This window comes from Gopherus evgoodei, chromosome 5 (assembly GCF_007399415.2).
Source record: "Gopherus evgoodei ecotype Sinaloan lineage chromosome 5, rGopEvg1_v1.p, whole genome shotgun sequence".
Lineage (NCBI taxonomy): Eukaryota > Metazoa > Chordata > Testudines > Testudinidae > Gopherus > Gopherus evgoodei.
This window is the reverse complement of record NC_044326.1, coordinates 44,852,301-44,874,971: the sequence shown is the minus strand read 5'-3', so window position 1 is coordinate 44,874,971 and position 22,671 is coordinate 44,852,301. Positions and strand designations below refer to the sequence as shown.

The window sequence follows — 22,671 nt, the reverse complement described above, 5'->3', positions numbered from 1 at the left end:
ACAGCTTGAACTGCATGGTTTGAGACACAACAGAAATAAATTTCTTTTTCAATGGAGTGGTAAATGAAAGAGTTAGAAAAAGAAGGACCAGATCCATAATGTAACTCTATTACAGTCAATAGAGCTATGCTGAGTTACACTAGCTGACGATTTGACCCAAGTATTGACTCATAAACTGCTTTAAGCTAACAAATTCTAATAGTATTTGCTATGTGTGATATATGAAGACCTTTAACATGTACACTGTGAATGTGTTTAAATTGCAGGAGTTAATTGGTCTGATCAAAACCACAAAGATTCCTATCATCTGTATGTGTAATGACCGGAACCATCCCAAGATTCGTTCCCTGGTCCATTACTGTTTTGATCTTCGCTTTCAGAGACCTCGGCTAGAACAGATTAAGGTAGGAATAGTGACATTAGGTTGTTCATTGAGTAGCACTGCATTGAATGCAGCCAATTCTCTACCAGCATCTATTTTTTTACTTTTCCAGTCACTGGTAGAAACAGAAACCTGTACCAGCACCTAAGGTCAAAAATTAGGTTGTATGGAGTAACTTCAGTAGTTGCAGGCTGGAGGGGGAATCTTGTTGGCTATTGCTTGCTTTTTTCAAAAGTGGATGCATAGTTAGGCATCTAAGAAAGTGGCCTTATTTTTCAAGAGCCAAGTAAAGGTAACAACAGGTAAGAGATATGCATACTTGAAAGAGGACTTTTTAAGAATATAAATAAGTCAGACCTTGTAGACTGAAATGAAATCATTGTAACATTCTTCATTGTAAATGTGCATATTTAGCCCATCATTTTTATTCTACTTTAACTACATTATACGTACAAAAGTACTTAAGATATTTTTCTCTTTCAAATATTTTGCTTATTACAGGGTGCCATGATGTCTATTGCATTTAAAGAAGGGTTAAAGATACCTGCTCCAGCTATGAATGAGATAATTCTGGCAGCAAATCAGGACATTAGGCAGGTCAGTTATACACCAGTAGCAGTCTTGGTAGCCTGTAGTTCATGCTTGCATTGTAGTACATGACCGCTAGATTGCTGCTTTTGCATAGATATCAGATTTTCTTCCTATGTCTTTGTCCTGAGCTATACGTAAGCTGTCTGTTTTGTTTGTTCCCAGGTTTTACATAATCTTAGTATGTGGTGTACAAAAAGTAAATCACTGACCTACGATGAGGCAAAAGCTGATGCCAGCAAAGCCAAAAAGGATATCAAATTGGTAAGAAGTGTGTACATCTTGGATCAGCTGCTAATGGATTTGTTCCTAGTAACCAGAAATTCAACAATAGAAATAAAATACTAGTAGTCAAAATATACAGAGGTAGTCAGCTACTTAAAAAATGTTTTGAGTATGCACCAGACCCACTTAATTTGCTAAAATTTTGTCACCATAACTGAAGAGTAAAACTAACTTAAAGTTTTTCCCAGAACAGATGAGAGCAGAATGCTCCTTGAAGTCTATTATGGATCTGTCTCAGTGTGCAGATCTAATTTACCTGTGCAAGATTAAAATATTTTAGATGAAGTAGGCCAGGCAATACAGCTTTTTATAGCGGATTTTTTTTTTTTTTAAAGGACTAACTTGGCAGCTCCCTGAAGGTTAAAGATTATGTAGCTCACTCCTTCCTACCCTTGACAATTGTTCATCCTCACAAATAGTCATTTACCTCATTATTTACCTCAACCTGCTCGTAGAAGTGTTGAAGCTCAATCTTAATGTCTGTAAAGCACTTCAAGATCTTTGGATAGAAGTAGTTGACTTTTATATTAGACTCCAGATATACGTATGGTCCGTCACTATAGTTACTTTCTGTCCTCATCTACTATTCATAGAAAATGCAGCACGTGTGATCAGCTTTTAAAAATGCCTTTATTTTAGGGTCCCTTTGATGTCGTCAGGAAAGTTTTTACTGCTGGAGAAGAAACTTCTCACATGTCTCTTATAGACAAATCTGACCTATTCTTCCATGATTACTCTCTAGCACCTCTTTTTGTCCAAGAAAATTATGTACATGTGAAACCTGTTGCTGCTCGGTGAGTTGTCCCATATCACAAATGGTGGAGCTAAGGGTTGTATGGGGGGAGTGAGTGCGTGTGAAAGAGTTTTTGCTCTTTAATATATTTGGAGGCTCCTGCAGTAATATGGGCAACTACTTTTTTCCAGAGGTAACATGAAAAAACACTTGATGCTACTGAGCAGAGCAGCAGACAGTATATGTGATGGTGATCTAGTCGACAAACAGATTCGCAGTAAGCAAAACTGGAACCTTCTGCCTATGCAGGTAAACCCTTCTTTCATTTCTCATACGTAACGTAAGGATGTCCCAGATACCAGACTGCTGCCTTGAAATTGTTGGCCTGGTTTTATTACATAACTTACAGTTTGTACAGTTGTATTGTTCTTCAGTTCAGATGGTAGATTTTGCCATTTGAACTACATTGCCCATATTCATGTGAGTGAAAAGCATCTCTTGTATCAATACAGCATTTCCAAAACTTCTGAAAGCTTGAGGCTGTCTTCAGGAAATTGCATGTTTCCTGAAACCCTGTCATATGTTGTAGAAAATTTAAGATGGATAGGTCTTTATCATTGTGTGTCCCCACTACCTCCCTTGGCTAGTTCTTGTAATCCCCCGGCCATCAGCATCACACTCTTTCTCTCTTGGGGAAAAACAGCGTTCACGTTTTAAAGCATCAATGGCACCTGAGTTAGTTTTCATCGAAATGAATGAGACAGTTCAGATCTCACAGGTATTGGAGCAGGCTCTTTGAAAACTCAGACACCTTCATTGGTTACACTGTAACATTTTGAAAGTTTTCTTTGCAACCATAATTGTTAGACTGTTTGTTTGTTTTTAAAATTAAAGCTGACAGTCTGGAGAACAACATGGAGATCTGTCCATGCCATCTTGGCCAGTCCTTTGGCGTTTCTCCCCTCTCCCCTTCACACAAACTTTGAGAAACACTGTCACACCCCTGGTGTCAAGTTCACAGAAACCTCTTGAAAGCTGTGTCCATTGGGGGATGCATGAGTGCCCCCTCAAGGTGCTAAACGTTTGGTGGCCAAGGCTGTATATATGAGTTTACTCCTGTCAGCCGCTTCAGTTCCTTCACCACAGAGAACAGATGGGATTCTCTGTTTGTCATCACGTTTAGGCTGGTGTAGTAGCCAAAATCATTAAATAGTTCAGTTTTAGGATAGTGGCTTTTGGTTTTGGGGTATTCTGTATCTTAATAGCGTTTTGCAGCCTTTAATGACTCAATTTGGTGCTGAGGCTGTGCCCAGACTGAAACCCCAAAAGGAGTTTAAAAGCTGTGCATGGTGCCTAGCTATTGTTTCTGAGCCTGATGCACCTGTATGGTGCCTAACTTGCCCACAGCGACGGTCATTTATGTGTCTGGGTACTCCTTTCAGGAGATGCTCTGAAGGCAGCTGAGCAAGAAATACCAAGAACGGCCGGCCTCTGTACCAAAGCCCATGACAGTTAGGTGGACTAAGACGTCAGCTCCAGCCCTGGTCTGTTAGGTTTTTAATTTTATCCCATTCTGAGACACCATATTCCATGTATGAACCTTTTTTCTATGCCATGTAGCAGTAGCTGTATTTCAGCTATAACCATATGATTGAAAACACCTTGAAATCCATAATGCCTATGCTGAGGGATTCATATCTCTTGGGCTGAGGGACAGAGGTGGTGTGGTGCACCATCAGTTGTGCTGATGGCTGGCACACCATATATATCTGTTGCTCGTAAGTGGTTAAAATACTAGGAAATATGCATTTCCTTTGCAAGGGATACTGAAGTTTTTTGCACTTACTTCTAGAAACATGCCAACAAACAGGGATTAAACTAGTCATGTAGATTTAATATTGACAGGATGCTGGCTGCCATAATCTTTAGAATAAGAAAAGATCTGGGATTTGTCTTTTGGTGGATATGGTGCATTTTAGAAGTTAAAAATGAGAGAGACTTAATAATCCATCCCATTACCACTGTAGGATTGTCTCCCCCTTTTCTTTACATTTTCTATTGCTTTGCCCAGTCTAACTATGCCTGTATCCAGGGATTCTCCAACACTGGCACTTTAAAAACAGATAATTTTTCTAAAAGATCTGCTCTAGTTCAAACAGGAATTATTTTGGGGAAGTTTTTTGGCCTGTTATGCAGGTGGTCACAATAGATGACCACGATGGTCCCTTCTGGCATTAGAATTTATTATATGGCCTCCTTCACTTTCCACTGGAGATTATTCCGCAGCCTCCCAGATACCCTGTGGGTATGTCTGGACTGTGCTAAAAAAACCCTGGCACTGAGTCTCAGAGCCCAGGTCAGTGAGCTTGGGATGCATGGCTAGAAGTTGCAGTTTAGGGACTCTGGCTTGGGCTGAAGCCTGGGCTCTGAAATGCTTCCCTCTCAGAGCCTGGGCTCCAGTGTGAGCCCAAGTCAGCTGACCAGGGCCAGTTATCGGTCTCTCATTGCAGTGTCGACATACTCTATATTTGTATAGGTCTCCTCTATCTTTAACTTCTATAACATGCCACTATTGATATTTTTGTGTCACTTCAGGAAATCCTGGTGCCAGTGTTAAACATTTACTTCTGAATTGAATTTCATGTGTACTTCACCTTTCAGGCCATTTATTCGAGTGTTCTCCCTGGGGAGCTAATGAGAGGTTACATGTCACAGTTTCCTAACTTTCCAGGCTGGCTGGGGAAATTTTCATCCACAGGCAAACATGACCGGATTCTTCAAGAACTGGCAATGCACATGAGTCTCAGGTAATGCAGAGCTCCCTCTGTGCTTCCCAGTGTACACCGTTTTGGGATGTTTGTTCCTACTGGTAGTTAATGTAACTCAGCTCTTTTAGATCATTAGCTCTGGCTGCAGTTTGGAGGAACTAGGTTCTGGAGACCAGCAGGTGAGGAGAGAAATGAGATACTGATGTCTCCTAACACGAAAGAGGACACCAATGAGAAAGGAGAGCAAATGGATTAGGGACAGGACTGAATGGGGTTTGGGAGGGAAGGTAACACTGGTCTTGGGAGGGTCAGAGCAAAATGTGTGGAAAGCAGAATAGCCCCTATTTGCTATAGTTTCTTCCTTTTTAGTATTAATTTTAAAAGGTCCATTAGAGAGAGGGTAAGGACACAGATATGTGCATTGGCTGGCAATGGTCACATTCCAAGAGCTTAGTCATAGGCTTCCAGTAACTGGCATAGCACTAAGGTGGTCACTAGGCAGATTAAAGCAATTTTTGTATAATCGGCCATTAAAATAGTTTGAGAATATGATTTTATTTAAACTGTGGTTTGACCTAATTTTCCACTTAATTTTGCTGTGGGATGCCCCTTACTAGCTAGTCCACTGTGAATGATACTGTCTGTCCAGGGCCCCAATCTGGATATCTTGCAGCAAGGGCATTTGTAATTATTCAGCACTGGTAGCTCCATGCAGAAATGCAGCCTGCATTTTGGTGTTCCTAGACACTGCTGATTCTTAACATGGTGAGAGCCTATTCAAGAGGGTGTATTTTGATTTGCACTGGGAGCTGACCTTTAGGAATGAGCCTCCAGGAAATCCTGTTTAATGCAATCTCTCTTCATTTGGCAAGAACCCACACCAGCAGGAGAGCCGTAAACATGGAGTATTTGTCATACTTGCGGGATGCACTTGTTAGACCCTTGACAAGCTTAGGAACAGAAGGTGTACAGGATGCTGTAACATTCATGGACTCCTATTGCTTGATGAGAGAAGATGTTGAAAATATTATGGAAATATCCAGCTGGGGAGGCAAACCTAGTCCCTTTTCTAAACTGGACCCCAAGGTAAAATTCACTACTTACGTTCTGCTATTACCTCCTCCTATAAATGTATGGTAATTCTTTGGCCTTATGAATAAAACATAGAATAGCATCCACTGTGCTGTGGCATTGGGACAGGAGATGGATGGCTGAAGCAGGTTACGATTTCTGCACCCAGAGTTACAATTTTGAAAGCTGATCTAAAACATGCTTTCAAATATTCAGTAGCCAAGTGACTGAATCTCAAAGAAGAAATACAGATTAGGCCCTCAGTATGCATCTTAGATGTGTCCCCGTGTACTCCCTGCATTCCTTTCCCTGATAGCTGTCTCCTTCTCTGCAAGCCTTAGGCATACAGATACTCTTCTCTGGGGGAATCCTTGACCAGATCATAGCTTGGTTAGCCAGACAACATGGAGTCTTTAATCTAGTGCTTATAGCGTCTCCTCACCCCTGAACAGGTCAAAGCAGCTTTTACACGTGCCTATAACAAAGAGGCACATTTGACACCATATGCCCTGCATGCAGTAAAAACCTCTAAACGGCAGCCAGGGCCTGGGCTGGCTTCAGAAGCAAATGAAGAATTGAATGCTGACGAATTGCAATCTGATGAGGATGAGCAAGATACTATTGAAAGTGATGCAATGATCAAGGTAATACTTCCAGCTAATAAGAGTAGTGTAACACCAAGGAAACCTGTCTGTCTCCTGTGAGAAGTTAGACCATCTTACCAGGGACTACAACACACACTTGCTGGGTTGCTGGGTGTTTAACTTTGCAACAAGATGAGATTTAGAAGAGTCAAATAGGGAAGCATTTTCTGATGGTAGGTTTGAAATTTTGGCAGAAGTATTGCTGTCTAACGTTCAAGTAGCAGATTTAGGGTCTCACATCACTCAGCCAATTTTCAATTTGGTGTTTTTCTGATGCTAATGAACTGAACACCTCATCTGATCAATTCCAGAATTTCAGGGAATGCTTTCAGCATCAATAGGACAGACCTTGCCCATTTTGGTGAAAATCGGAAAAGCAAAAAGGTGATTTGCAGAGCTCTTTGCATCTGATTGAAAGTGCTGGCTCTGGCAATCAGCTCTATAAAACAAAGAAATTTGCTGGTGTCAGCAAAACATCTGTGTTGCTCATTGTCCCAGTACAGTTTAAAATGTTGTTGCCATCTTGAATGACTTATCTCCCAGACAGAGAAGAATGGTGAGGGAGGTACAGAGCCCCTTGTGTGCAGGAAATGGAAGGGTGGGACACAGGGACTTTTTAGGGAAGGAATGGAGGGATGCAAGGAGCCCTGGTATGTGCGGTGAGCTTTGGCAACAGACATAATGAAGTGTATGTCCCTGATCCTTTTTCACTTTAGTCTTTAGAGGTTTTATTTAGGTTGTTGATAGCTTCAGGATCAGGACACAAATTGGAAGTAACTGATATTATCTGGTTGATATCCTTACTTTTGTTAACACTTCCTTTAGACTTATCCTTATTGAGAATGTTGCCATGCTGATTGTTTTCTGTCACAATTTAGCATGGCCGACTAAGCCTGCATTTTAAACTTTAACATTTTATTTCCAGCAAAAAAAGGCAAAGTCTACCAAGCCATCAAAAGCAGCAAACAGAGAAGAAACAAAAAAAGGGAAAGGAAAGAAATGAGGAACTGAACTGTTCAATACTGACTGATTACATTGGGTAACCACTCTAGCTTTGGACACAGCTTTGCTTGCCTAGTGATACCCACTTTCTGGCAGTAATGTGAAGCAGTGATCCTATTGCAGCTGGAAAGGTAGAACCAGTGGGCTGAAAATGCTCCTCTTATAGAGGTAGTGTGGCTGCTTTGCAATCCAGATATGCATGGGTGATGTAAATGTTAACATGCTGCAAAGTATAAAAAAGATTGTAAACAAAATGCAGACTTTAGTCTGCTGCTAGAAGGTCACCTGTAAATAAGCACCAGTTGCAGCAGTAACATGTTGAAAGAGGGGCTTAGCTTCATGCCATTTATACTAATAGTCTTTCTTTACAGGACTTTGAACCTTTTTTACTAAATCCCTGCTATTATGTGGTGAAATCTTGTACATAATGCAAAACATTTAAATTGCATATTTCTTTTGTACATTATAAAACTGCAGCAATGTATAAAATTGCAATAAAATTAGTTTACAAATATTTTTAAATTATATTTTGGCTTATTCAGGTTTTTCCTCCTTTTCATACCTTGGAGATGGTATTTGTCCCCAGCAGGCCTTAATAACTATCTACCTCAGCTGTTGGGGCTACAGTGTGTATTGGAATTTTTTTCCTGGGTTTTGTCTTCCACCTCCCTCCTCCCCCTCATTTTGTTGAAGGAGAGAGGCGTGGAAAATACTCAGTGAGAATTAGCACTTCTGGATGCTTTTGTGCTGTGGAATTAAAATTGCATGTATTCATTATGAGATGTTTACGGCTCTATAGCAGGGGTGGGCAAACTATGGCCTGCAGGCTGGGGTCAGGGATATGTCACTGCTTCTGGGAGCCGCTTGAGGTAAATGTCTTTCAGAGCCTGCACTGCTGAGCCTTTCCCTAACCCCCTGCCTCAGCCCTGAGCACCCTCCAGCCCCAATTTTGTGAGCACTCATGGCCCGCCATAGAATATCTATTCCCCACCCCTGCTCTATAGTGCCCTTACTGCATTGTTCAAGAACTAAAAATTCAAAATATTAGGCTATCAGGCTTTGGGTTTTTTCCTAACTGCTCTTACCCAATGTCTTCTCCCCACTTCCACTGAATTTCTAGCTCAAGTTTCCTAAGCAGTGTTGTGGAATTGAAATAATTTAAACACCACTGTCTGTACTGCAGTGCCAACATGGAAATCTTTACAATATCTTAAGTTAGAAAAACTTTAATCTCAAGACCTTGAGGTGTACCCATTTAGTATGATGCCCTCTTTATTATGCTAAATTTTTCTTCCTTCGGCTATTTGTATTGCTTATCCACATCTCCTAGCTATCAATCCCTCCAATAATGAGTTGGCTATAAATGAACACACATGGAAGCAGGTCCCACAGAGCTGTAGAGAGAATTCCAGTGGTACTACACTCTCAAATGAAGAGAGACGTTTGCAGCAGAGAATGCTGAAACAAAAAGTTGGCACTATTCCCATTTGTGCTGCTGAAGCTGAAGAGACTTTAAAGTTAAACTTAAGGGTAAAATTGGATTTATTCTGCTTTCAATAAGTACATTGGTTAATTTTTGTATCACAAAATAGAGAACAGAACTGACAACTGCTCCAGTATTAAACTGTTTGCTGGATTTCCCCCCCCCCAAACTGCTAAGGACCATCCTTAACACCACAACTCTCCACTCATTCTGAAAATGAAGAGGAGCAGTTATTCAGTCTTCAAAATAGAGGCAACTGTACCAAACTGACTTTTCAATGAATAAATAAATTGCTTGTCAAATATGGAATTAACGTTATTATAAAACTAAACATCAATCCTGACTATGAAAGAGGTTCAAATACAATAGTTGGAGAAGATATGTACTACAACTAAAAACTGATATTAGTCTGCTACTTATGGTGACAGTTTCTTTTCAAAAGTGCTTAATACCCACTGTGTAACCTACAGGACTGTAGGTACAGTACACTAATTACAGCTCTCACGTAAGAATAGTTGGTATTGGAACAGTACTAAGTTTTGTCTACTTGAACTACAAACCAGTGTGTAGATTGTAGCTAAATATTCCCTCCAAGGATTGCTGGTACCTGAAAACAGAATTGGGATGTCAAATACTGGATTCAAAATGTTAACTAGTACAATATTTACTGTAAAATAGGGTAAGGAGTGAATTAATGGCAGCAGGTGGTGAGAATTTGGTTGTATTCTTTGAAGACAGAGCATTTCAAGGCACAACTTGCTACCTGGAGTTGTCAAATAAGAATAAAAACTAATGGCTTGCACTGCCTTCTTGCCATCCTGTTTATCACATTGATGGGTTCCCAATCTGCTTCAGCCTGTAGGTACTACCATGTACTTGGTTGTTCGTTCTCAGTTGTAAACTTTGTAGGGCAGGGAACACCACAGAGTTCCCATATAAACAAGCACACTTAGTATACTAAGTTTTTTGTAATTACATAAATATCCATTTTCCCTAAAGTTCATCCAGCTAGTCACTGTATCTTGGCTCATTTCTTGCATATCTTCCTAGGGTTTGTTCTAGAAGTGGCAGTAGCACTTACTTGAATAAATTCACTGTTCCATTTCTTCTGGGTTGAGGTATGGTGTGCAGTCAGCTATCTTCTTAAGATGGACAATGCTAACTCTTTCTGAACACATTGGACATATATTTTCATTCTGCAACACGCTATTTTAAAAGAAATATTTCAGGTCAAATTACATTCCTGACACCATTTTCAACTACAGGGTGTGGGGCTTGATGCAGGAATTAGTGGGGAAAATTCTGTGGTCTGCTATGCAGGCAATCAAACTAGATAATTGTAACAGTTCTTTCTGGCCTTAAAATCTATCAATTTTAGTAGGGGGGGAGGGCGAAAATGATTCATTTGTAAGGTGTCAACTACAGTAGAATCTGAGTTACAAACAACCTCTGTTTCAGAGAGATTTGTAGCTGTGAACAAAAAATTATGGCTGTTCTTTCATAAGTTTACAACTGGACATTGACTCAGTACAGCTTTGAAACTTTACTATGCAGAACAAAAATGCTGGCATCTCTTCGCCCCCCCCCTCTTTTTTTTTTTGGGGGGGGGTTAAGTTCAATAACAGCACTGCACTGCATTTGCTTTTTTTTGGTCTCTGCTGCTGCTGCCGGATTGTGGGGTTGACTGGTCAGTTTGTAACTCTGGTGTTCATAACTCAGATTCTACTGTAACTACTTACAATTTGGAAAGAAGGGATTTCTTGGATGCTGCTATAGTAAAGCACACAAAGCTCTTGGAAGGCTGTCTAGCCCCCTACTGTATTCTGGAAGTGGGTGATGTTAGTAATTCTATTTAAAGCTCCAGTCTCATTTGAGAAATCAAATATACAGTCTTAGGGCTACTCAAGTTTGAAAGTAAAATATGCAAATCCTAAGAAGAGTACAAAATAAAGAGAATATTGAAAGGGAAGACTTTCTACTGATAAGGTAGCTCTGTTCAAATGTCAATAATAAGCACTAACTGAGCTGAGGAACTGCTCTTACTTCCTGTGACTGCTAATCAGGAAATACTCCCTTGTTTAAGGCAGAATAGCTGAGGTCAAAGCTCTGCCAAGGTACATTCTTACTCTGGAACCAAGCATTATTGGAGCCTGTGTCTGTCGGGTGGGGGAACAGCTGCTTTGGCCCTTTGAATCTTAAGGGGACCACATCGATAGTTGGGGCTCCTCAGGCCGGTATTAGTGTGTTTCTGCACTCCCTCTTGGGGGATGGGAAAGAAGAGTGTTGAAATTGCAAAAGCCTATTTCCACCCTTGCTAGTTTCTTTCAAAGGTTACAACTGGATCAGCTGCTCTGTTCTCTATTTGTAGCATGCATTTGACACGCCCAAATGTGTTCATGCTAATGTAGCGCTATGGTGAAAGTGTGGGGTAAGGATAAATGATGGGCCTTCAGAATGAAAGGCTTAAAGCTTCTTCCTGTGGAAAAGGGTCTTTGCTATTTAAAAAAAAACAAAACCTTATTCAGCAGGAAAGATTCCAACTTACTTTTTGAACTCTGAGTGCAGGGCAGGAAAGTCACAATTTGGACAGGCTGTCCAGTCATTTTTTACCATATGCCGACCCTGCAGGTGAAAGTTTTCAATGATTAAACCTGATTGTCAGTATTTGCATCCTAATCAGCATACTGACTCTTCAGTTCTGCTCCTTTCAGCAGCAAAAGATCTTAATTCTAACAAGTTTCATGAGGAACAATGACACTAACTTGCAATGGTATCAAATACCTTACAGCATGGCTAGATTTAATGCTACTGTAATTTATTTTCAAGCAAACATTACATGAGATTGATAATTTGGATACTTCATTTTCGCATCTGTTGCTGCATGAATAGTGCTGTGGATTTTAAGAAGTTCTGAATAAGATGATGCAGCATTTCATTACATTTTTCTGCGCTTTGTAATTCTCCCTTCTTCCCCTCTTTTTGGTAGAAGTAAAGCAAGGGACAATTACCATGACCATTACTGAGTTACCATTTTAAGAGTTTATAAACAGCAGTCCCAGATATTTACCAAAACTGTTGGGGCTTTTTTTTAGACTGGAGTTTGTTCTAGGTACAAGATTTCACTTGCTAAAGAAGGCACCAGAGCTGTGAGGCCATCTGTTTGCATATCACCTTATCCAACCTGAGATCACAAAGTTTCAGGCAAAGCAGCAGTTTTTGTGATAGTCTGCTTAGAGTGAGACAGCTTCCTCCTTGTGTACGCTCAATTTAAAAAGGTTCCGTAAATACATAGATGTTACATCTTTGGACTTCTACATTGTGCACAGCAGTCTTAATTGAAAACACGCACCTTTCTTTCCCTTACCATACATCTTATAATTTCACTATAAAAATTCATTGGTTTCATTAAATTTTAGTGATATAATAGTCAGTTATTTTGTGTTCTCATTTAAAAAAATGGGGATAGAGACTGACTGGACAAACATGTTTGAATCAATTACAAATTTAGATGAATGTTACTTATCAAAACAGTCTGACATTTTAAGAAGGGGGAAGAGGCAGACCTTGTTCACAGTGCTAAATACTAAAGGAAGAATTCTCAAACTGTGTGCGTGCGTTGGGAGGAGGGGAATTTGTCATTCAGTTTAAAATACTCACAGTTGCAATGCAATATGGGAGACTGTTTTTACATCCAGGGCAGAGGAGTTCACACTCTGGGAGCAGGAATTCACAGTATGGGCATGGTGTAGTTGGCTCTTCTGCCTCAGATGTGTCTGGTCGTCTAGAAATAAGGTATGGATCTGAATCAAGTACAAGAACTCCTTCACAAAAGAAGACCACACATTATTTCTGTAAAGAGCAAAACATTAATTTTTTGGAGTAATGTACAGTTTCTAGTTAACGATCTTTTGTCACCTTCACTCTTCACCAGTTTTCCCTTAGATACTGCATATATTTTCCTTACACTGTCTAACATTGCAAGTGGGCTCTTAATTTGAAGCATTTATTTGCCATTAAGCAATGCTGCTCTCCATTTTGAATTCTTAATCTCTCAAACATCCCTGTAATAAATAGCATGTATGTGTATATATACTATGTAATAGCATCTAATCTTACTGTTTCTTGGGCACCACTCACCATTATATTTAGGTGTTACATATTAGTATTTTTAAGCTTCAGAATTGTAATAGTTGGACTATAGTTTCTGCTCAATGGAGTTGCAGTCCATAAGCTCTTTTTCAGCAAGTATGTATGGTGGTGAGGGTTCCTGATCCAGATTCTACTCTAAAATTGTGTAGATTATAACTAATATGAGGGCAGTGAGAGGGACACTTAAAATTAAGTTTTCCTAAGTGATTTCTAGATATACTCTGTCCTGGAACTTTATAGATAAAAGGCTTTGGTCCTCTTTCATAGCACTTTCTATTTAGCCTAATACATCCTTTCCAATGTCTCAGCATAATGAGCTTTGAGAACAATTAAACATTTTCATTAAAATATTTTTATAAAATTTGGCAAAGTTCAGATTTTGTACCCTGATTTTTTTCTGCCGGACAGGAGCTATTTCAGTTGTATTGACCAGAGCAGTCAAAACTCATCCCACAAGTTGCAAAAATTCTGCTCTCAATTACATCCATGTAACCCTATTGTCTTCAGTAGGGTGTCATGAGTATAGCAGAGCAGTTTGGTATGCTGGCTGGGAGTTTTTTAAAGCGGGATCTAAAAAGCAGGCAAGGAGCTAAACACACCTTCACTATTATCTATACAGTAGTAGTATTCTAGAAAAACAGGTCTCTGCCTCTAAGAATTTGTGGTCTGAACAGATTACAAAGAGGAAGGGAGAAGGAATTTGAGAGTTTGCCGTTTTAACTTGGTATTTATCCTTGGCCTCATCTCCCTTTTTTCATTTTAAACTGATGTCTTTGCACGTTTCTATAAAATGCTGTGCACAGTAGTGATGCTGAACAACTGACCCCTGAAAATACAAATATAGGAGAACTACTATGCCTTTGTCGGTTCAATTCACTATAGACTTTCACACCTGTGCAAAATGGGTGCAAACATTGCAGCGAGTTTGGTAGCATTTTACACCCACTTTGCACAGAGGTAAATATGCAAGACAATGAAAAATAAGGGCCTCAGTCTTTAGAGGAGTTGGACATTATTAACCTCCCAACCTAAGGTAAGGATTATGGAAAAATATTTAAGGAAAATATATGTAAACGTAGATTTTATGGAGGAAAAATAATGCTACAGATAAAGTTGTTTTGTTGTCTGCACTTATAAATCATATTAGCCTAGCTCACCTGACCATTGCTTCGATCTTCTTTTTGTATTTAAGATCTATTTTATTGCGATACTCCGGTCTCATCAACATAGCAGCAAAACTGAAAGCTGAGTTTTTCAGTCCTGCTCTATGACACTCAATCACTGTTGACGTCAGGATTGGGACAATGTCTGCAATGAAACAATGGCAAACATTCATCTACCACTAGCAATGCTAAAAACCTTAGCAATAGAGCAAACAGGATTGAGAGGCTTTTGAAGAAATTCTTTACTCAGAGCACTGAGCTACACAGATTTTTGGTACTTGTATTTCCACACAGATATGCAGGGTTTGAAGGGATCTCAAAAGGTCACCTAGTCCATCCTCTTGTGTTGAGCCAGGATTAAGTATAGCACTCCACCTTCTTTAACCTGTTCTTTAACTAACAGACACAAGGATAACACAACCTCCCTAGGGAACCTGTTCCAGTGCTTAATTATCCTTAAAATTATAAAGGATTTCTTAATATCTAACTTAAATCTCTCTTGCTGTCAAGTAAGCCGATTGCTTCCTGTCTTACCCTCGGTGGACATGTGACCAGCTGTTCTCCCATACTTTTATAAACAACCTTTTACCTGTTTGAAGACTTACATTCTCCCCTCAGTCTTGTCTTTTCTAGAATAAACATGCCCCATTCTTTCAACCTTTCCTGACAGAGCATGTTTTTTAAAACCTCTTGTTTTTGTTGGGCTCCTCAGGACTCTATCCAATCCATTCCCATCTCTCAAAATGTGCTCAAAACTGGACACAATAATACAGCTGAGGTCTCACCATTGCTGAATAAAGCAGAACAATTACCTCATGTGTCTTACATAGGACATTCCTGTTAATATATCCCAGTCACTGGGTTTCCTCTCACTATGGTGCATTTCTGAGACTGAACATATGACCTTGGGAATTGTTAGATTACCCTCACCTCTCCCAAATATGGTCATGGTTCACCTCTTACCCTAGCTCTATTCATAGCAAAACATTCACAGTGTCTCTGGACTGATAACTTAGGTAGAGACATCAGTGGCTGGGAACTTGGGAGCAAACAGTCAAGTATAATTTCTGTCACAATGTGTTTCAGAGTGCAGGAGTTAGTGTAGCTGGCAAGTGCTGGTCATGCAGAGCAGCCTAGGTGTAGGCAGGTGAAAAGCAAACGTGGTGTAGACATATGTACTGTCACTACTGTTGTCATATGTGAAGATTCTGCATGTAGCAGTTTCTCAAAGAAATTTTACCTTTGGTAAGTAGGTAACAGTATTCCCTAGACAGAGTATAAGGCATACAGCGGTAATGTCTAATTACCAAAGTAAAAAATGAAAATTTTAAAGGTAACTACTATATAACAGTGAGCCAAGCATTAGCATCGTGCACTTGCACTGTACTTTGTCCCAAGCAAGGACTGCCATAATGGTAGGACTCCCTGGCCTTGCAGTACTCTCTTGTACTGAAGATGCTGTACATCTGAAAGAAGACATGAGTTTTGTGGCCAAGGTCCCAGAGTTGACCCATTAGTTACATATAATATTGAGACTGTGGTTCATGCAACTTAATACTGCAACCATTTAGCAATTAGTATGGTTGAGGACACACTTAGCTAGCAGTGTTGCCCTCATCACTGTAAAGCCTTCATACCTATGTGCCATGTAGCAAAGCAGGTTTTCCATGGCAGGACAGGTTTAACTTTTACTACATACCTACACTTGTTCAAAGATATGCACAACAGTAGCACAAGAAGAAAGTGTCTGATGCACTGTATAGTTAATTCTCATATGCTTTTTTGTGTGTGGACAGCACTTACGTGATGGGAACTTGCTGATGTTGTTGGCTACACGAATAAGCATGCGTGCACCCTTCATGTGATCTCCACGTTTAACATGAGTCTGAAATAAAACAAGTGGGTATATTTACACTAAAGATTACAGCAACAGCATTTGGAGGATCTGAAACTAGTAAATGCTTTGCTGCTCTATATTAGAGCCCTGCACGGATAAAAGAATGTGGATCCACATCCACCACGATCAACCCGTGATCTGCTAGCCATCTTTTACCTGTATCAGCAGCACCAAGCTGTCTCACGAGGGCTGGGGGGGGAGAGAAGAAGAGGTGGAGGAGTGAGTTGGGGGGGCAGGGTCTTGCAGGGACGAGGCAGCAGGAGGGTGGGTATTGGGCAGTGCAGGGGCCGGGTCTCAAAGGGGCATCGCATTGTGTGCTGCTCCAAGGGGTTTGCTAGTGATGGCACACTGCGAGTGCAGCAGTGCATCTTGCATCACTCTGGGGTGGGGTGCCGGGGCCCCATCTGCTCTAATCCTCATGGTCAGGCCTGGAACTGGGAGCATGGTCAGGGCTACCAGGCTGGGCGATGGTGAGGTTGCTGGTGCTGCCTTAGGGGTTCACGCTGTTGGGCAGGAAGTGGTGTGGTAAGTAAGTGGGTGCTGGACAATCCCGACTCTGACCTGCTGCCCAGCCCCAGCCACTGATTGCTGGCCCCAAGTGCGCTGCACCCCCTGGGCTACATGAGCCAGATGCTGTGGGCCAGGCACCTCAGGTGAGTAGAGCCCTGTGTGGTTGTATCTGCATCCGATCCATTATCCAGAAAAATGGTCCGTGGCTATGAAGTGGATATCCACAGATTTGCAGGGCTCTCTCTATACTATACTTAGTATTTCAGCTAATCTTAGAACTACTTGCTACTGTAGCTTCTCAAACTTTTCTAACTTTTTCTCCTTTGGGCTTTACCTCTGTAAGCTTTTATTAATTTTAGGTTTTATTAACAACAGTTTATAGCCTGTAGCTGCCAGTAAGACTTTTCCATGGACAAATCTCCACGTTATCAGCAAATCACTTGAGGATTTAAAGGTTGTCTGATAAGATTATTAAGGCATCAAACCATTCCAAAAGATACTGGGCCAAACTTTCTGCTGGCAGTGCACTGATGCAATTCTACTAAAATCAAAGATAAATATAGTCTCCTCTCATACACAGTCTACAAACGTAAGTTCGCTGCCCATATATTGTAGTGGGATACATCTGATGTTTTGTAACTTAACCGCCTGAAAACCTCCACCATCAATACTGCCAAAATAGATACAAAACCAGTAAGGGGAGGCCCACAAATATTTATGGATGGAGACCTCTACAAGGCTCTATGACACCTATATGTCTGCCTCACCACTTATTTTCTTTGTGCCACTGGAGGGGAAGATGATGTGTTTTGGGGAATCCTATTTAGCCCTCTTTATCCTCTGAAAGACATAGTGAGTGAGGTATATATTGGACCAACTTCTGTTGATGAAAGAGACATGCTTTCGAGCTACACAGAGCTCTTCAGGTCTGGTCTTTATCCTCTGGCATTTTTATAGCATTTTTGTAGGGCATCTCTCCCCCCTCTGCCCCAACCTGAGGTCCTTCTCAGAGGATGACTCCTTTGGTGCCTCCATTTTCTTATGACCTGTCCCTAAGCCAGCTGAAAGTGCTCCTACTGACTGTTCTTGAGCCTGCTATCTCCTTGCTCGGCTGAGGAAATGGAAAACCACAGGCAGAGCAATGAAATCTAAGGAAAGAGAGATACAGGCTTTAGCAGCCCAGCTTCTCTAGTAATCGTAAAACTACAACCAGATTTTTATTTGATCCCGGTTGCACATGATAAACACAAAGACCTGAGCCACGTAACAGAAAACCAGGGCTATCCCAAGTAAACCAGAACTTTTGGGACTATGCTATTCAATAGTATAAAATGACTGATAGGCAGTGAGCTCACTGAATGGAAATGGAATGTTCTTGTAACTAGTGCATTTACCAACTTCCATCTGTATGTACTATCAACAAACATGCCAGCATAATTAATCTATACAATTTATATAAATATTGCATAGAATTTGCTTCATTAAAACACTAATTCTGAATCTGCATTACCTTTACTAAAATATAGCTGTGCAGAATCATAAGATTTGTAGCCATCTCAGAAGGAATTTTAATTTTCTGGGTTTTGAGTTCTGAATACATACTAAAAAGAACATCATGTGCATTTCGGTAGTTTCCTTTAAAAGAAAAAAGTTAACAGTAAATGTATTTTTTCACAACAATGCTGTTACACAAGGGATATAATTAAACTCAATTGTAGGCTTTTAGCTATAATCTAAGAGCAGAAATTTTGCAAGTCAATTTGTCTGGAAAAATCACAAGCACCTAGATGCCTGCTACAATATCCTAGACAGCAGTAGTTTAGCAGCTAAACGAAAAAAAATCAGTGTGACATGGGAAGAAACGTAAAAAGCAGGACATATGTGGAACAGCTCAAAGCACATGTAGATCATGATTTTATCTGCTGCTGTCCCCTATATTAAAAATGGAAGTTGATACATCCATTACTTTTCCAATAAAGTACAAAAGAGTAGTTTTAGGGCATCCTAGGATGGATTTCCTTTGTTTCTGGACAATGATTATTTCACATCTTATTTCTATAATTAGTTAAATATCAAATACAGTGTGTTATTTGAAGTTTTAGTTTAATATCCTAGTGTATGTCTGTATAGTACTTTGCTAAATTAAACAGGTGGAAAAAGATTTCACTTCAGATCAATTAAAGCACCACATTTTATTATTTCAGGATTACTGCTATATTTTCAGGTTTAAGGAATTTAGACAATGAATAATGAAACCCTTGAGCCTTTATGTTCTATGCTTACATCATGAGCACATAACTGTTTTTCACTGCTGTGGCGTAGCAGACCTTTGACACTCAGTGCCATGGGTTTGAAATTTTCCAGCCCACTGCAGAGCAGTAGACAGATAGCTGTTAACTTGCCCAGAATGTGATTGTCCTCCTTGTCCCTGAGGCTGCTGTTTTTCTTTTAAAAACATTTTCCATAACTTATTTTAAAATAAAAGAAAATAGAAAGTTGTTATAGGACTGTTGCCTGGACTAGAGCGAGAGCAGCCAATGGAGGAGAGACACTATTTTGCTTCCCAAACCCCTTCCTCGTTCATTTTATTTTTCTCTCCCCTCTATCTAAAATCTAACCAACAACTAAAAAACCAAGTATCATTAAAAAAAAACAACTTTTAGAAGTCTGTTCTTTTAAAAGCAATCATTACAGGTGAAACTCCTACTAAAATCAGTGTTTGATGTAGCTAAGGACTGCAGGATCAGTCCCTAAATTAGAAGCCATGTCTACCAGCCACTGCAATTAAGGAACAGACCTCCATTATGGGGAAAAGTGAAGTTCTCGGTAGTCTCTACTAATAAATCTACTGGAAATTAAATAAAAGAAACTAAGAGACTCTCTCCATGACTTTCCAATCTCACTACCACCATCACTAGAGGTAAGTCTATACTGCAGTTAAAACCCCACAGCTGGCCCATGCCAGCTGATTCAAGCTCACACTAAGGGGCTGTTTAATTGTGGTATAGACATTTTGGCTCAGGTTAGAGCCCAGGCTCTAGGAGAGGGGTAGGCAACCTATGGCGCTTGCACTGATCTTCAGTGGCACACGCACTGCCCGGGTCCTGGCCACCAGTCTGGGGGGCTCTGCATTTTAATTTAATTTTAAATGAAGTTTCTTAAACATTTAAAAAACTTTATTTACTTTACATACTACAATAGTTTAGTTATATATTATAGACTTATAGAAAGATCTTCTAAAAACGTTAAAATGTATTACTGGCACACAAAACCTTAAATTAGAGTGAATAAATGAAGACTTGGCACACAACTTCTGAAAGGCTGCCAACCCCTGCTCTAGGATCTTGTAAAGTGTGAGGGTCTGGCTGCAGGCCAAGCCAGAATGTCTACACTGCATTTAAACAGCCCCATAGCCCAAGTCAGATGGCATGGGCCAGGCATGGGTTTTTAATTGCAGTATACATACACCCTATAAGAGTGCTTTAAACTCCCATAACGGCAACTTCACACTTTCAAATAAAGACTGGATATAAGAGAAAATCGTTAGTGCACACAAGAGGGAGGTCTTTCTAAAACTGATATATGCCCTTCTCTGAGCATGAGTGGTAGTATCTAAAATATTGCTCGGATGGAAAATGGAATCCTGTTGTCACATCAGTAAAAACAGAATAAATTAAGAGTATTGAGTGACCTACCTGCAGACTGCTCCTCTCTGGCAATTATTATGGCAGTTCGGGCAGCTTCTCTGTATTGCTTTAGTGCCATGTACAAGCGGAACAGATACTTGGCGTCCTTAATCAGAACAATACAAAAGTAATTTTGCTGATGGAACATATACTGCTGTATCATCTTCTAGATCTTAATCTCTCTCTAGCTCAAGCAAATGTCAAGAGGCAGGTCAGATCTGTCTGTGAACTCTGTGGCTTGGCCATACCCTGTCTGGCTGTGCATCGTGTTCTCTGACTGTGGCAGTGCAAATAAAACTGTAATCCAGTTCTCCCACTTCTTTCATTGCTAAACTTGCTTTTTAAATATTTTTTTGGGGAAGTAGTGAGCAGAAATCTCTCTTCCCTTCTCTCCATCAAGGAGAATTTTTTTACTAGACCTCCACCCCTTGATTAGGATTGTTTCTAAACTTCTCCTCAATAAGTCCCAAACTGCTCTTGGATTGAGGAAGAGGTTACTTTCAGGAAGGAAACAATCAGAGAAATTTTTCCATTCTTAACAAACAGTACATGAAAATACAGTTGAAAGATATCCCTCTTTCAGCTGGAATGTAACATTCATGTAAATCTGCTGACATGAGAACTTCTAAAATATATAATTGCTTGAAAAAAGTTGAAGAGAAAGCACACTAATCATGAAGTGACTAATACTGAAGAAATTGGACACTGATTTGGCTACATTGTTCCAGTAATGTCAGATCTAGTCAATCAGAGAAGTTTTCGAAATTTACCTAGGGGTTTTGTTTCTGCTTTTTGGTATTCTACAGTAAATTTGTAGTGGATGAGCAATTAAGGAAAAAAAAAGTATATAACTTTTATCTTACAAGAACCTTTTAAATAATTATAATTGAGTTGTAATTAAAAAACTATTATAGAAAAGTACTGATGCTAAAATGTTGACCTTGAAATTCTGTTCTGCAATCAGTAGCCCCTGATTCAGTAGAAGATAAAGAACAATGAATTAAAATTACTCCTTTTTTTTAGCTGCACCTTCAAAAGAACAACAAGGAAGTCTAAGTAGATCAAAAGCAGGAAGCCTGCAGGAGAATGCGTGGGTCCACTGGATTTATCATGAAATAAAAGGAGCAATTTAAGGAAGTTAAGGGCAGTGCAGAGAAGCTTAGATGATTTTTTTAAATCAGTCTTCACCACAGAGGAAGTTGGAGAGACCTTCTCTTTTCAGGTAATAAAAAATGATGTACTATCAGATACTGAGGTATCAAAAGAGGTTGTGCTGGAATAAGATGAGACTAAATTAATGCCAGATTCTGCCACCTTCTACACAAAAATACCACCTTACTCTGCCTGAAACCCCTCTGAAATTAGCAGTACTTCTCATGGACTAAGGCCATGTCTACATCTAAAATTTTGCAGCGCTGGTAGTTACAGCTGTATTAGTACAGCTGTATAGGGCCAGCGCTGCAGAGTGGCCACACTTACAGCAACCAGCGCTGCAAGTGGTGTTAGATGTGGCCACACTGCAGCGCTGTTGGGCGGCTTCAAGGGGGGATTCGGGGAACGGGAGAGCAAACCGGGAAAGGAGACCAGCTTCGCCGCGGTTTGCTCTCGCGTTCCCCAACCCCCCTGCAAACCGCAGGGAAGGAGACCAGCTTGCTCGGGGTTCGGGGAACGAGAGAGCAAACCGGGAAAGGAGACCCGCTTCGCCGCGGTTTGCTCTCGCGTTCCCGAACCCCCTGCAAACCGCAGGGAAGGAGACCTGCTTGCTCGGGGAACGCGAGAGCAAACCGCCGCGAAGCTGGTCTCCTTTCCCGGTTTGCTCTCTCGTTCCCCGAACCGCCGAGCAAGCGGTTCTCCTTCCCTGCGGTTTGCAGGGTGGCTCCGGGAACGAGAGAGCAAACCGCGGCAAAGCTGGTCTCCTTTCCCGGTTTGCTCTCTCGTTCCCCGAACCGCCGAGCAAGCGGTTCTCCTTCCCTGCGGTTTGCAGGGTGGCTCCGGGAACGAGAGAGCAAACCGCGGCGAAGCTGGTCTCCTTTCCCGGTTTGCTCTCTCGTTCCCGGAACCCCGAGCAAGCAGGTAAGGAGAACCGCTTGCTCGGCGGTTCGGGGAACGAGAGAGCAAACTGGGAAAGGAGACCAGCTTCGCCGCGGTTTGCTCTCTAGTTCCCGGAACCCCGAGCAAGCAGGTCTCCTTCCCTGTGGTTTGCAGGGTGGCTCCGGGAACGCGAGAGCAAACCGCGGCAAAGCTGGTCTCCTTTCCCGGTTTGCTCTCTCGTTCCCCGAACCCCCGAGCAAGCGGTTCTCCTTACCTGCT

At 40.8% G+C, this 22,671-nt stretch overlaps 2 protein-coding genes across 4 annotated transcripts in view; one reads left to right on the top strand and one right to left on the bottom strand.

The window, feature by feature from the left end:
• Positions 1-7,987, top strand: part of RFC1 (replication factor C subunit 1) — a 69,651-nt gene extending 61,664 nt beyond the window's left edge. The window contains exons 17-25 of the mRNA XM_030565630.1: positions 267-404; positions 884-979; positions 1,136-1,234; positions 1,895-2,049; positions 2,180-2,297; positions 4,650-4,795; positions 5,629-5,842; positions 6,280-6,471; positions 7,397-7,987. Coding sequence (XP_030421490.1) covers positions 267-404; positions 884-979; positions 1,136-1,234; positions 1,895-2,049; positions 2,180-2,297; positions 4,650-4,795; positions 5,629-5,842; positions 6,280-6,471; positions 7,397-7,474 — 1,236 coding nt within the window. The 3' untranslated portion in view covers positions 7,475-7,987. The remainder of the gene's footprint in view (positions 1-266; positions 405-883; positions 980-1,135; positions 1,235-1,894; positions 2,050-2,179; positions 2,298-4,649; positions 4,796-5,628; positions 5,843-6,279; positions 6,472-7,396) is intronic.
• The window catches only part of WDR19 (WD repeat domain 19), a 126,749-nt gene that overhangs the window by 9,722 nt on the left and 94,356 nt on the right, over positions 1-22,671 (bottom strand). The window contains exons 30-37 of one of the 3 annotated variants that reach the window (XM_030565628.1): positions 20,371-20,467; positions 18,186-18,310; positions 16,072-16,153; positions 14,263-14,413; positions 12,614-12,737; positions 11,502-11,578; positions 10,038-10,162; positions 8,093-9,563 (exon numbers count right to left, since the gene is read on the bottom strand). In XM_030565628.1, coding sequence (XP_030421488.1) covers positions 10,048-10,162; positions 11,502-11,578; positions 12,614-12,737; positions 14,263-14,413; positions 16,072-16,153; positions 18,186-18,310; positions 20,371-20,467 — 771 coding nt within the window. In that variant the 3' untranslated portion in view covers positions 8,093-9,563; positions 10,038-10,047. Of the gene's footprint in view, positions 1-8,092; positions 9,564-10,037; positions 10,163-11,501; positions 11,579-12,613; positions 12,738-14,262; positions 14,414-16,071; positions 16,154-18,185; positions 18,311-20,370; positions 20,468-22,671 lie in introns of those variants that run through there. The other 2 variants (XM_030565629.1, XR_004000798.1) reach the window with 2 other exon arrangements.